The sequence below is a fragment of the Spermophilus citellus genome (genome assembly GCF_964194105.1).
Source record: "Spermophilus citellus genome assembly, chromosome: 5".
NCBI lineage: Eukaryota > Metazoa > Chordata > Mammalia > Rodentia > Sciuridae > Spermophilus > Spermophilus citellus.
In genome coordinates, this window is record NC_138186.1 from 115,810,704 (window position 1) to 115,825,529 (window position 14,826).

Below are 14,826 nucleotides of genomic sequence, written 5' to 3' on the forward strand. Positions count from 1 at the left end.
CATGGTCTCAGTTCCCTAAGAGACAACATTAAAAAGTACCTTCTTGCATTAGGCAAAAAATTCTACCTGGAATAAACAACTTTTCCCCTAGTTTAAAACCTGTGACTTGTCAAGAGCATGCTTGCCCTTAGAGAAAATTGTAGTAGAGATTAAAAGCAAGCAAGACATTACAACCATCCTCAACATTATTCCCTTTAAGAAACAAAATCAAAAGAATTCCATGGTAAGTGGAAACCTTCATACTGCTGACATTTTTCTGCTTTTCATTGCAGGAAGTTTAGCAGCATCTCTCATCCACCTAGATTCCAGTAGCATTTCCTAGTTGTGACAACCAAAATATCTGAGCATTGTCATAAAATTACCCTGGCTGAAAACCATTGTTTCAGAGGAATTACTTAGTTTAGAAGAGCTACCATTACTCTGTTCTGAACATCCCAAAGTGACAGCATTTGATTTTAATTTTCTAACACACTGAAATAAAATTTGCATGTTTAGTTATATATTTTCTTATATAACCAATTTTATGGAATTATGAAATACTGTTTGAGCAACAAAAGGCCTTATAAGGCAGCTCTGACTTCTTCCTCTGATTTCTAGATTGCTTGGTATAGATCCCAGTTTGAACAAGACCTAAACTTAATTCCTCTTAAATGTACTGACCTGTCTCTAGAGGAGATGCATCTGGGGTGGGAGGACAACCTGTCCTTATCTTAGGATTTAACTGGGGGTCATGATGGGTCCCCCAAACACACTAACAGATTGTGCAGATTCAAACTAGAAACAACATTCTGGCTGCAAAGGTCTAACCAGAAACAGCAAGGAGTTCTGTGTTGTACAGTCTCTTATTATTTAAACAAGTCAGTCTACAACACTGGCCCTTTTCCCTTGAAGAGGATAGTGTGTGTCCCAAGCCCAAGCCTAATAAAAGAGAAAGCATGCACCTGCTGACTTACTACACCCTTGCTAAGTTCCAACAATTCACTCAGATGGACTAGGGAAAAAATTCTGAGAAACAGGAGGCATGGTATTGACTTATCTTAAAAGGTCTTTTAAAGAATGACTTGAGATTATAAAGCATTTCTCAAACACAAAGTGCTTCATAAATGATTCAATAAGCGTCAAGGAATGCTTTTCTAGGGCATCACGTTTTTGTTGTTTAAAAGAAAATACCCCATTCAAAAGGGGGTAGCATATTTGATATCACCACTGTTTGAAGAGGAATGGAGTTACAGGAATGAGAAGTGTGTAATTAGTAAATAATCCCTCTCAACAAGTGAATTACGATGTAAAGCCATAAGGGAGAAAAGAAAAGCTAGAGGCACCACAAATCAGTGCATATCAGAAATGCATTTTAATTTTTATTTGAAAACAACTTAAATTTTTAGACAAATGATTTTAGTATATAAATTTGATTTGTTTTTATACAGAATATAAAGATTTCCCTCATTAATCTTCCATGTGAAGGGTATTACAGACTGGAAGGAAGATACGTTCTGCACACAAGTCTGTATCTTCTGTGTGCGGCACTGGAAACAAATGGTGTAGTGCTCCTACACATAAATTAGATCAAGTGACATTACAGTTTAAAGGGGGAGAAGAGAAATATTGTTGTTAATCCGATTCAAGAAGCAAACATGACACAAAAACTGTGCAAATAAGACCAAGCCAGTAACTTTAGTTAGGACATTGCAGATTATAAGGGAAGGTTTGTGAGGCTATAGTGTGCACCACATTAAAACAGCAAGAAAAGCTATTTATATAGAAAAGCTGGAATGAGGGATTTTCACTAAAGCAAATTAACTTCTTGTCAACTGCCAAAACAAAACAGAGCATATGAGTGTTAGTATACTGAAGGCATGTTATACCAGTTTCTGTGCAGCATGCTAAAAGTTATTTAGAACTTCTTCACACTGGTGCATACGAATCATTAATGGTCACATTTTTGCCTCTTCTCACCAAATTTCAGGCATGTCTTATTTTAGATGGAGTATAGCTTTTATCTATGATCTCATCCTGTAAAAACATGTGAAGACAACGTTCATTCTGTGCCAGAGGATGACCAGCGACCCTGGGAATAAAAAAAAAAAAATACAAATTTAGTCCAATATTTCATAAAAACAGGAGTTTGAGATTGAGATATATATAAAATTTACTAAAAGTAAGTATTATTCTGGACTACCCATAAAGCTATGCTTTGTCAACTAATAGTGTATTTTCTTTCCTTGGGTTCACATTAGCAATTTAGAAAACAATTCTTACTGGATTAACTATGCACTGCTTCTCATAATGTGTATCCAATTGGCTTCTTAAGTACTAGTTGGTGTATTCATAAGAAACAAATGAATTTTAACATTAAAAGTGAAATGTATCACTGGATTCTAAGAATCCATTTTAAAAAGAGATACACGATTAGAGTTAGAAATACAGGGAAGTTCAATAAAAGCCTCGATACTAAGAAACAGGACCAACGTTCAGGTGTTTTGTTTCTTTTTTTCTCATTTCTTTTTTTCACTGCTTTTAAAGTCTTCTATCACAGGCTAAACACAAAACCAGACTGGGTAACTGGAATTCTATTTCAGAATTTAAAAACATCTGACATAGCACTGCCTTCCCCCAAACAAAGTATGTTCATAATAAGACAAGTAAAGGTTGTGTGCTATGATAGATAACCAAGTTAAAGGCTTTGTGTAACCCTTTCTCTTTTGTTTACTACTCATGGATCTTCAAATTACAAGATAAAAATTAATATGTAAGCTCACAAACCATGTTTTCATAATTAAAGTGATCCCTTTCTTAGCATAATCTTTCTATTTCTTTGGCTTCTTAAAAGTAATTATATTTTAGCTGGGTGTGGTAGCACATGCCTATAGTCCCAACTACACAGGAGACTAAGGTAGAAGGATCATCTGAGCCCAGTTTGGGGCCAGCCTGGGCAAAACAGTGATACCCCATCTCTTAAAAAATAAAAAATTATTATTTCAAAGATGAGTAAAATTAAATGCTAGACATACTGATTTGAGCTTATCAAGATTTTCTAAAAGACAACCCTAAAGTCTTTTTATATTTTCAAAAGAAAACATTTTTTAAGGGAAATAAAAAATGTACACCTTTACACAAGACATGTTGATAACACTTCCTTCTGCAATCAAACAAAATGATTACAAATGTATTGTATGTTTTATTGTTCATTCTAGAACATACCCAAATAAGAAAGAATCATAAGGTAAAACTATGTTTTTAAATGCTGCAATTTTAAATGTAATTTGCATAAATTAAGAAAATATAAAACTTAGGTCAACACAAAGCTACTTATTTCAATCACTCAAGTGTGTTAATATTTATCACATGATAGTCAACTTGTCATATACTTTTACTTTGTTTAAAAGTTAGAAAATGATCAAAAGAAAGGCAATATCATGATTTAACTTAACATTTAAAGTTACAAGTGGTCAACTCAAGTAGTCTCAAAACAGCTCCCTCTCACCCCCTCAAGAACAGAGAGAACTTACTTGTTTATAAACTGCTCCAGCCCTTGCTTCCTTTCCTCTATAAAATTGTCATCAAATATTCCATCATCTCCTCTAAAAGGTAGCTGACGCAAAAATGCTTTCCCAGGGAGTGGGGGAACTACAACCTAAAACAATATGAAGAAAGTGAATTCTTGATCATGCTAACTAGGTTGTGAAAATTTATAAAACACAACATGCCAAACAGTAGACCCTTATTATGAGAGCTGTCCCATTCTCAAACTAATTTAAATGTAAAGAGAATTAGTAAAAGTATATATATTCTGAAAAAGCTCAATGTTTTGGAGGCAAGGCAAATGAATACAGAAAAAGCTCATCACACTGTAGTTCCAAAAAGACAGGTCCCAGAGCTCTATTTGGATACAGCACTTTTCTTAGTCTTATCAAATCAGATACACAAAAGCAATAATCTTCAATTATTTGATTCTTAAATAAAAGGTTATCATGCCTCTCAGACACTTCAGGAGAAGAATGCTTTCATGCAATGAAAACCACAGAATTCAAAATTGTCTCAAAAGAAATAAAATGTTATCTACATGTTCTTCTTGCAATATGATAGATAAGAACTCTGTGGTTTCTTCAATGTCTTATCATCCACTACTATTTGATGCCATTTTTTCCATGTCTTAAAGCTAAAAAATGTCAACTTTCTCCCAAATCCCCTATTCTGGGGGCTGGAGTTGTGGTTCAGCGGTAGAGCGTTCACCTAGCATGTGTGAGGCACTGGGTTCATTCCTCAGCACCACATATAAATAAAATAAAGGTATCGTTTCCACCCACAACTAAATAAATATTTAAAAAAAATGGTTGGGAATGTAGCTCAGCGGTAGTGCACCTGACTAGCATGTAAAAGGCCCTGGGTTCGATCCCTTGCACTCTGCCCACATACAAAGAAGAGAGATAAATGGCTGATAAGTACATGAACAGGTGATCCAAGAGAATCGAAAATCAAAACCACAGTGAGAGAACACTTCATAAACAATAATATCAGAAATAAATAAGAGGGTATGGAGAGAAGTACAATGCTCAAATACTGCTGGTGGTAATGTGAAGTGTGCAATTGTATTGGGTCCAACAGTCCCAGTTACTTGGGAGGCTCAAGTGAGAGGATCATTTGATCCCAGGAGTTGAGAGGCCAGACTGAGCACAGTGAGAACCTGCCTCAAAAACAAAAAACACTGGTGCAACTATTTCAGAAAACAACTTGGTAGTTCCTCAGAATTTTAAAAAGTTAACTGACCCAACAACACAATCCCAGATATATACCCCAAAGAAATGAAAACATATTCACAAACAAAAACTTGGGTATAAATTTTTCTCTTCCTTCCCTTCTTCATGGTGCTAGGGATCAAACACAGAGTCTTATGTGTAGCAGGCAAGCACTCTACCACTGAGCTACATCTCCAACCTATGCACAATTTTTTCTTAATACCAGGATTGATATTCATGTAAAAAGCATGTAAAAAGCCCTGGGATTGGTATTCAGTGAAAGAGTGCTTATTTGTCTCATGAGCACAAAGTTCAAGTTTGAGCACACTCCACAACAAATTGAATGGAATACATGAAGTGTATCTATATAACAGGATATTATTTAGTAATACAAAGAAATGAAGTACTGATACCTTGAAAACATGGAAAGTAAAAGAAACCAGACATAAGAGATGACATATATTGTGTTTCCATTTATATGACATGTTTGGAATAGGTTAAGCCCTTAGAGAAAATAGATTGATAACTGCTTAGGGCTGGGTGAGGAGGGGCTGGGGAAAAATTGGTAGGAACTGTTTTTTTTTTTTAATTTTTTTTTTTAGTTGTCAATGAACCTTTATTTTATTTACTTATATGCTCTACCACTGAGCTACAACACTAGCCCCAGAATTTCTTTTATAGGGTGAAAAAAATGTTCTAAAATGGAATAGTTATGTTGTTATGTTGTACAACTCTGTGAATATACAAAAAAACCCAGAATTGTACATTTTAAATTGGTAAATTGGGCTGGGTTTGGTGGCACATGCCTATAATCCCAGTAGTTTAGGAGGCTGAGCCAGGAGGATTGTGAGTTCAAAGCCAGAGTCAGCAACTTTGTGAGGCTGTCAAAAAAAATTTTTTAAAAAGGGCTGGAGTAAGTGTCCTTGGGTTCAATCCCCAGTACCCAAAAAAACAGTGAATTGTATAGGATGTAAATCTTATTTCAATAAAGCTGTTGCTTAAAAAAAAAAAAAAGGCAAATCATTCATTCATTCAGCAAATGTTAAGCAAAGGCCAGAGCCTATCACAAACTACTTCTCCATGGTCATTAAAAATTTCTTCAATGGGAGGGGAGGGGAGAGGAAGGGAGGTATGGAAGGACAGCAGAATAAAATAGATATTATTATTGCTGTGTGTATGTATGTGACTGCATGACCAATGTGATTCTGTAACCTGTACACTTAGAAAAATGAGAAAATTATATCCCATCTGATTCAAATGTATGATATATCAAGATCATTGTACAGTCATGTGTAACTAATTAAAATTAAAAAAAAAAACCTGGAGGAAAAAAAATTTTTCTTCATTACCCAGAATTGCCCCAACTTTGTTTTATACATCTGTAATTTGTATGTAGTTGAGTTATACATTTTTATTTCCAAAGAGCCAGATGTTTCAACTCCATTTATCAAATTCCTTTCCGAAATGGTGGTTTATTTTTTATTTTTAATATTGGGGATTGAACCTAGGATCTGGTGCATACTAAGCACATGTTCTACCATTGAGCTAGCCCTCAACGTTAATTTTGTTATGAACTAAAATCTCCTATTAAAACACGTCAGCTTTTAAATCCTACTAGAGCCTGCTAATCTGTACATCCAATTCTGAAGCAATAATATCCATTGAAAGTTTTTTTTTTTTGGATGGCCTGAGGGTCTCATGAATAGTAAAAAAGTGCTCTATCACTGAGATATTCCCAGGCTCTAAAGTTTTAAGTACTTTTTTGAGGGTGGTGTTAGTTAGTTATTGAACTGAACCCAGGCCTCCCTCATGCTAGGCAAGTGCTCTACCACCGAGTTAAAAGCCCCAGTTCCTTAACTACTATTTCTTTAAGATATGCTCTTATGCCTGGTAAAATACTTTCTCAACAGATAAAGAAAAAGTGTGACTAATCTAATCTTGAGCATTCTGATCCTAAAGTTCATATATACAAACCTCCAAGTTTATAAGGACTCCAACTGAGACTTCTATTTGGATTTTATGAATGTGTGTGTGCAATAGGCGATATTACCTATTTTCAGGTCTCTAGTTTAACTTTTGTTTTTTACAGCTTACTATCATCTATCATACTATATATCTTACTATTTTTTTGCCTTCCCTTTACCAATATGTTAATATTTGTGCATAATGCTCCTGTATCCAGTCATATTTATCTGGTTAAGGTTTTTTCTTTCACTTTTCTAGTTTATTAAGCTTTAGAAAAACGGAATAACCTAGACTTAATCTACCTTGGCACTCCTAACACACTCACTTTACTACATTCTAATCACAAAATTAACTCTTCATCATTTTAAGCGTACCATTAGCTTCCATGACTCCACGCCTCTAATGTCATTCTGAAGTAAGGTTGAAATGAAGGACATCAGAGTGGGCTTTGTTCCCTTGAATCCATTTTGCAGCCCAAATCACTAAATTTTCTTTTAAGCAGACAATTCTACAAGGTACATAATAAGTGTTTCTCAAACTGCAGGTAGTGGCCCATCAGTGGATCATGACCAACTTCACATGTACTACAAGGTACATAATAAGTGTTTCTCAAACTGCAGGTAGTGGCCCATCAGTGGATCATGACCAACTTCACAATGGTGATGGGGGGTAGGGGGAGGGAAGCATAAAAGTTCAGTGGATTACTTAAAGGGGAAGGAAGGGAAGGGAGCGGAGATGGGAATAGCAAACAGAGTAGAATGAATCGGACAGAACTTTCCTGTGTTTATACATGAATACAACACAAGTGAAACTCCAAATCACCTCCAAGCACAAAAATAGGATCCCAATTAGAGTACGTCACACTCCATGTATAGATAATGTGTCAAGATACATTCTACTGTCATGCATATCTAAAAAGAACAATTTTTTTTTAAAAAAGGAAATTTTAAAAAGCCAACCTGAAGAACATCAGCATGTATCATGCAAAGATTATTGTTTTATGAAACTCTGCCACATATGTATGCATGTATGTATGTGTGATGAAAAAAAATGTAGCCAAGTCTCCCAAAATTAAAAAATGTAGCCAGGTCCCCCAAAACTCCTGTGTTAATCCAGAAATATTCAGAGGTAAAATGAGTAGATCACAAGAGCTGCAATCTAATCGATCCATCCCTAGTTTGAATGTACTGAGTGGTAACTGTAGGCAGATGGGGCTTGGCTGGAAGAGGTAGGTCACTAAGGGGGTATTCTCCCTGTGGCCCTTTCCCTCTCCACTTCCCAGTGGCCATGACCTGAGCAGTTTCCTCTGGCATGCCCTTCTGCCATAATGTGCTAACCTCGCATTGGGTCCAAAAGCAATGGTTGACTCACCATGAACTAAATCTCTGAAATCATAAACCAAAATAACATTTTCCCTCCTCTAAGCTGTTACTGTCAGACTTTGATCAGAGGAATACAAAGCTGACTAACACACCAGGTGCACAGGTACACACCTGTAATCCCAGCTACTCAGGAGGCTAAGGCAAGAGAATTCCAAGTTCAAGGTCAGTCTGGGACTCAGCAAAACCCTGTTTCAAAATTTAAAAAGGCGCAGGGGGACCTGGGAACCATTCAGTGGTAGAGTGCTTACCTAGCATGTACAAGGCCCTGGGTTCAAGAACACTCAGTGTTGTGGGGGGGGGGGGAATATTATTATTGATGAGTAGGATAAAATTGGAAATACTCTGACATGAGATGCACTGAGGAAGCAAAACTTTTGGAACAGAGAAAATGGAATAGAATTAGAGAAGGAAGAAAGTAATAGCAAGAAGGTTCTAAAAAGTGTTATTCAAGTGTGAGTCAGCAAAGGTGTCAATTAGGCCACTAAAGTAGATAAGAAAAGAGTTCTGAGAAAAAGTTACAAGACTCTTTCTCTATTTCCCATGAAATAGCACAAGGTTGAAAGGATGAAACATTTGAAAACAAAAAATCATGTTTGCTTTTACTCATTTTAATTAAGATAATTTTCTTGAGAAGAACATTAAAACTTGAAATATTCTGCAAAGGTGCATTACAGGTAATTTTTACCTTGCTCTCTCTCTCTAATTCACTTCGCAGCCATTCAAAGTCACTGTATCTTCTTCTAACAGTAGATTCCTTCAGCTTGAAAATAGGAAGATTTGTCTGAAACAAACAAACAAAAAAAATCACTTGTAAGTTGAAGCACATTAAGGAGACCTCAAAGCTGGGGAAGGAAAGCAATGCTTGTCAAATTGATAATATGACAAGCAGGGTTACCTTAAAATAAGAAAATGATTTATTAAAACTTTTAATTACGGCTGGGTGTGATGGCACATGCCTGAATGTCAAAAAGCTCAGGAGGCTGAGGCAGGAGGACTGGAAGTTTGAGGTGAGCCTCAGCAATTTTGTGAAGCCCAAAGCAACTTAGTGAGACTTGTCTCAAAAAATAAAAAGGGTCAGGTTATGTGGCTCAGTGATTAAGCACCACTGGGTTCATCCCTGGTACCAAAAAAACATTTGATTACAATGAAACTCTGCTAATTGTTTAAAAGTATATACTTTAAATGAGAATATAACATTTAAAATGTACCTTTGCATGTATGCTTTTGGATATCATTCTGCTTGAGGGTTATTTACATATATAAATATATTTTTTCTATCATTTTGGTAAAAATGTTAATTGAGGGATGGTGAGAAAAGGTTAGCTCTGGGTTAGGGATGTAGCTCAATGGCAGAGCACTTACCTAGTATGCTTGAGGCCCTGAGCTTAATCTCCAATACCAGCAAAAGGAAAAGAAAAACGGTGGGGGGAGGAGGCTGATTTGACTGTTTCCTAGCTTAGTAGATAGTTCTCATAAGAGGAATAACACCTTACAGACTTTTAAATGAAATACAAAGTATTCTGTTATTAGGACTAGATTAGATCTTGCATAATAGAAGAAATGAATAAGCATTATTTTAAAGTTTTATTTTAATTGACATACATGTATGAGGTTCAAAGTGACATTTTAATACATGTATACATTGTAGGATGATCAAATCTAAGAAATAAACATATCCATCATCTCAGATATTTATCACTTTTTGTTGTTGTGAGATCATGGTTAAATCCTCCATTTTAGGTATTTTGGAACATACTTTAATATTAATACCTCTTGTGCAACAGAACACCAGAATTTATTCTTCCCATCTAACGATGACTTTATACTTGATGACCATCATTTCCCATTTATTTGTCCACTTCCCCTATACACAACCTCTGGTAAACACCATTCTGTTCTCTATTTCTCCCATTTGAAATACAAAGAATTATTCTTAATGGGTTTCTAAAAAATTCCAAAAAAGAACAGGGAAAGTGCTGCAATGTCTCTCCTCTCTTACCACAAGTAGGAAGGAAAAAACTTTTTTTTTAAATAACTAAAACAAATAGGAAATTAAGAGCTGGGAATGTAGCTCAAAGGTTAGCCTGATCAGACTAAAAGTAGAGTTACACTACTTGGCAGACCAGCCTCCTAGATTCAGGTTGTTCCTGAAAGAAAGCAAGTTTAAGAACTAAAAACATAATGCTCAGTCTCATGAGATTAGTTGAAATTAATAAATTTTTTGGAGACTATATTCTGTACAAGATTGCAAAAGTTACTTAGTTGTTGCCACTTCTGTCAACTTCTAAACTTAAAAGAAAAAATTCCTATATTTTTATTGTATTCTTTTTTTTTTTTTTTTTAAAGCTACCAAATCCAATAAAATATGGTTTCATGATTAAGGTCTATTAGAAGAAGCAGTAGGATACCACCACTTATTATCAAGAACAGATTTTTATTTTTTTTAATAGTTTACTTTTTAGTTATCAGCGGACACAACATCTTTGTTTGTATGTGGTGCTGAGGATCGAACCTGGGCCGCACGCATGCCAGGCGAGCGCGCTACCGCTTGATCCACATCCCCAGCCCCAAGAACAGATTTTTAAATGTGCTTATCACAAGGCTTGTAGAAAACAGAAATGATTTAACACAATGAATGCCATACTCTATCAAAAATGATATTTAATACTATGTATTCTCTCAGAATACATTCTGTCTTAAATTCAGTCTTTAAACTTAAAGAACTTTAAACCATTTTATAACTAAAAAGAAAAAAGTTCATTGCCAAATGAAGGAAAGACTGGCTTCTTACTTTGGATAGAGAGGGACATCAATATCTTGTAAAAATTCACTCCTAAGAAAAATCTACTCATTTGTTAAACTTGATGCCACTAGTAAATAGATGTCGTACAGCAAAAGAAAAGTTTTTTACTCAAGACCTTAAATCCATTTTGTAGTGGTGTCAATTTTTTCCAAAGTGTATTAACTTCTCTGTTTTGTACACCTTAGAGCCTGGAATCTTCTACGGATGCTATTGGGTACAACGGTGTATAGGTTTCAAGCATGAAACCAAATCTCACAAGAGGTTTAAAAGCACTTGAATTTTCTTTCCCAGGTAACCACAACATTTGTTCATTGTATTAATGACTAAGAGCAAAATTGCATCTAACAAGACTCTCATTATACTAAAAGTCAAGCTTGTATTTAGAGATGCTGGCTTGCTATATAGAGAGGTATTCTCATTCCTCTGAGTAATAAAATTAGGTCCCCCGGAGAGCAGAATGATAATTCCCAAAAAAAGAAAGCACTGGATTATTTCTCTCTAATTTCACCCATTGGCTTTTTAACCAAGTTCATACTTCCGCATTAAAATATTAAGTCTTTGTAAGTGTCTAAAGATAGAAAGGCCTTTACAGAGTTAAGTATTTTCTGCAGGTGAGATTTTACATTTTGAATTCCCTTCTCTCAAATTACTTTACAAAAGGGATTAACTGCTCTCTTTATTCAGTATGTTAAGATCAAGCTTGTGAAAAGAGTTCCCTAAGAATTTTCATACTTCTGGGTACGGAAGTCTACAAAGTTAATCTCTGAAACAACATATCAAGCTTACAGGTACAATGTTGAGAGAACAGTGCCAATTCAGCTCATTTTACCTTCCATTTTCCCTTTTGAACTTTTGACACCATCATGATTATATCTGATTCACTCTAATGGGGGAGGGGCTGCCTTTCTATGATTAGTAGTTGGCTAGATTGTATACTTTTTAAAAGAATCACAGTTAAAGAAAATTTATTTTGTTTTCTCAGTTGGTTATGATTTCTTTTTGTGCTTTAGAACTCTGATAAAGTCACATCAAGAAATTCTGGCTCAGTGGTAAAGAACTTTGCCTAGCATGCATGAGGCTCTGGGATTTGAATTCATCACTACCAAAAAAATTAAAAAAAAAAAAAAAGAAGAGAAAGAGAAAGAAAATAGAAATTCTTAATTATTTGTTCTTTACATTTAGAGTAATAAGTGCCTATTAAATGTCTTCCTGATCATTATAAGGTCATTTCAACTTACTTGATAAAAAAAAAAACAAATGAAAAACTGCTCATTTTGTTTCAATCTCTAAACAATCACCATTGTTTACAAATTCTTGTGGTTGGTCACTTTTAATTTTTTTTAATCCTTATAAAGTATATGAGTGTCAAAAAGAATATTTTTTTCCCCTACAGTTTTGGGGAGGACTCAACTATTATTTACTGAGCATCTATAAAAAGGCAATAGTATAGATAAGGTGGGGGAACACTGTTTACAATAACTAATAAAAAGTAGTGCTAGCCCTCATGAAGTTTATAACATACCAAGGAGGTGAGAAGATAAACATATAAAAAGCTGAATTTACATGATTAAAAATACCAAGAGGCTGAGGGTATAGCTCAAGATAGAACACCTGCCTAGCATGTGTGAGGCTAAAGCTCCCTGGCACACACACACACACAAAATAATAATAATAATAACCCATTAACCACAAACAAAGTTGAAAGACAAACAACAAGTTATAGACAAATATTTACAACATTTAACAAAAAAACTTCATTAAAATGTAAAGAATAGGGCCAGGGTTGTGGCTCAGCAGTAGAGCGCTCGCCTAGCATATGCAAGGCCCTGGGTTTGATCCTTGGCACCACATAAAAATAAATAAAGGTATGGTGTCCAACTACAACTAAAAAATAAATATTAAAAAAATGTAAAGAATATAGAAACTAGTGAGATAAACACACCTAACAAAATAGGGAGAACACAGAAAAAAACCAATGGACAATAATGTTCAATTTCACTCACAAAAGCAGTACTAGTTAAAATGATAATAATCTATTTTTAAATTGTAATATCCAGTGTTTAGTGAGGAGGGTAAGAATAGAAATTCAGTGAATTAGACAAGGGGGAAGGAAGGTAAGGGAGAAGGGATGGGAATAGTAAGGACAGTAGAATGAATCAGACAGAACTTCCCCATGTTCATATAGGAATACAGGTCAGTGACAATCCATATCATGTACAACCGCAAGAATGTGATCCTAATTAGAGTAGGTAATATTCATATCCCCCCCATATATATATATACATACACATACACACACATATATAAATATGTCAAAACACACTCTACTGTCATGTACATCTAAAAAGAACAACAAATTAAAAAACCTGCTAATGGTAATGGAAACTGGTACAACATTTTTAAGGACAGCATATTGATGAATCTACCACTCTTTTAAATGCACATATTTTTTTAAAAAATGTGTTCTAATTAGTTATACATGATTAGTTATAAAAGAGTGTATTTTAATATATTATATACAAATGAGTATAGTATTTCATTCTTCTGATTATACATGATGTAGAATTACATTGGTCATGTAATCCTATATGCACATTGGATAGTAATGTTCGATTCATTCTACTATCTTTCCTATTCCCATTACCTCTCTCCAGTCCCTTCATTTTCCCTTTTCTAATCCAAAGTACTTCTATTCTCCTCCCCCATTCCCCCATCCCTGTTGTGAAATTAGTGTTGGCATATCAGAAACATTTGGCCTTTGTTTTTTTGGGACTGGCTTATTTCACTTAGCATGATATTCTCCAGTCCCATCCATTTACTGACAAACTCCATAATTTTTTTTTAATGGCTGAGTAACATTCATTCTGTATATATACCAGTTTCTTTTTCTTTTTTTTTTTTTTTGATAACTTAGGTCACTTTATTTTCTAATATGCCCAGCTGAAGGTTATCCATTTTATTGACCTTATCAAAGAACCAGCTTTTTGTTTTCACTGATTTTATGTGTACACACTCATATACACATATAAAATTATATGTAATATAAAATATAACAGTATTATAACATATTATGTATAATATGCCATTGAATTCTACTCTTTATAACTTCCTTTTTTCTCCGTGAGTTTAAGTTTCTTTCTTTCTTTTTTATTGGTCATTTTTTTATTCTCTTATTTATTTATTTTTAGTTTTATTGATTTTATTTTTTTTAAATACGACAGCAGAATGCACTACAGTTCTTATTACACACAGAGTACAATTTTTATATCTTTGGGTTTTTTAATATTTTTTTAAAGTTTATTTTTTTTAGAGAGAGAGAATTTTTTATTTAATATTTATTTTTTTAGCTTTCGGCAGACACAACATCTTTGCCTATATGTGGTGCTGAGGATCAAACCCGGGCCGCACGCATGCCAGGCGAGCATGCTACCGCTTGAGCCACATCCCCAACCCTTTTTTATATCTTTGTATACAGAGTATGTTCATGCCAATTCATGCCTTAATACATGTACTTTTTTTCATATCTGTTTATAATAAAGTATGTTGACACCCAATTTGAGTCTTCATACATGTACTTTGGATAATGATGTCCATCACATTCCACTGCCCTTGCTAATCCCCTGCCTCTCCCTTTCCCTCTCACCCCTCTTCCCTATCTAGTTTTCATCTAATCCTCCCATACTCCCCCTCCCTACCCCACTATGAGTCAGCCTCCTTATATCAGAGAAAACATTTGGCATTTGTTTTTGGGGGGATTGGCTAACTTCACTTAGCATTATCTTCTCCAACTCCATCCATTTACCTGCAAATGCCATGATTTTATTCTCTTTTAATACTGAGTAACATTCCATTGTGTATACATACCACTTTTTTTAATCCATTCATCCACTGAAGGGCATCTAGGTTGGCTCCACAGTTCAGCTATTGTGAATTGTGCTGC

At 34.8% G+C, this 14,826-nt stretch overlaps 1 protein-coding gene across 3 annotated transcripts in view; it reads right to left on the reverse strand.

Moving 5' to 3' along the window:
• Positions 1-1,328: 1,328 nt before the first annotated feature.
• Positions 1,329-14,826, reverse strand: part of SNX3 (sorting nexin 3) — a 55,418-nt gene continuing 41,920 nt past the window's right edge. For 2 of the 3 annotated variants that reach the window (XM_081293826.1, XM_081293824.1), the window contains exons 2-4: positions 8,769-8,864; positions 3,510-3,634; positions 1,329-2,068 (exon numbers count right to left, since the gene is read on the reverse strand). In XM_081293826.1, the coding sequence (XP_081149952.1) occupies positions 1,963-2,068; positions 3,510-3,634; positions 8,769-8,864 (327 nt within the window). In that variant the 3' untranslated portion in view covers positions 1,329-1,962. The remainder of the gene's footprint in view (positions 2,069-3,509; positions 3,635-8,768; positions 8,865-14,826) is intronic. The other variant, XM_081293825.1, reaches the window with a different exon arrangement.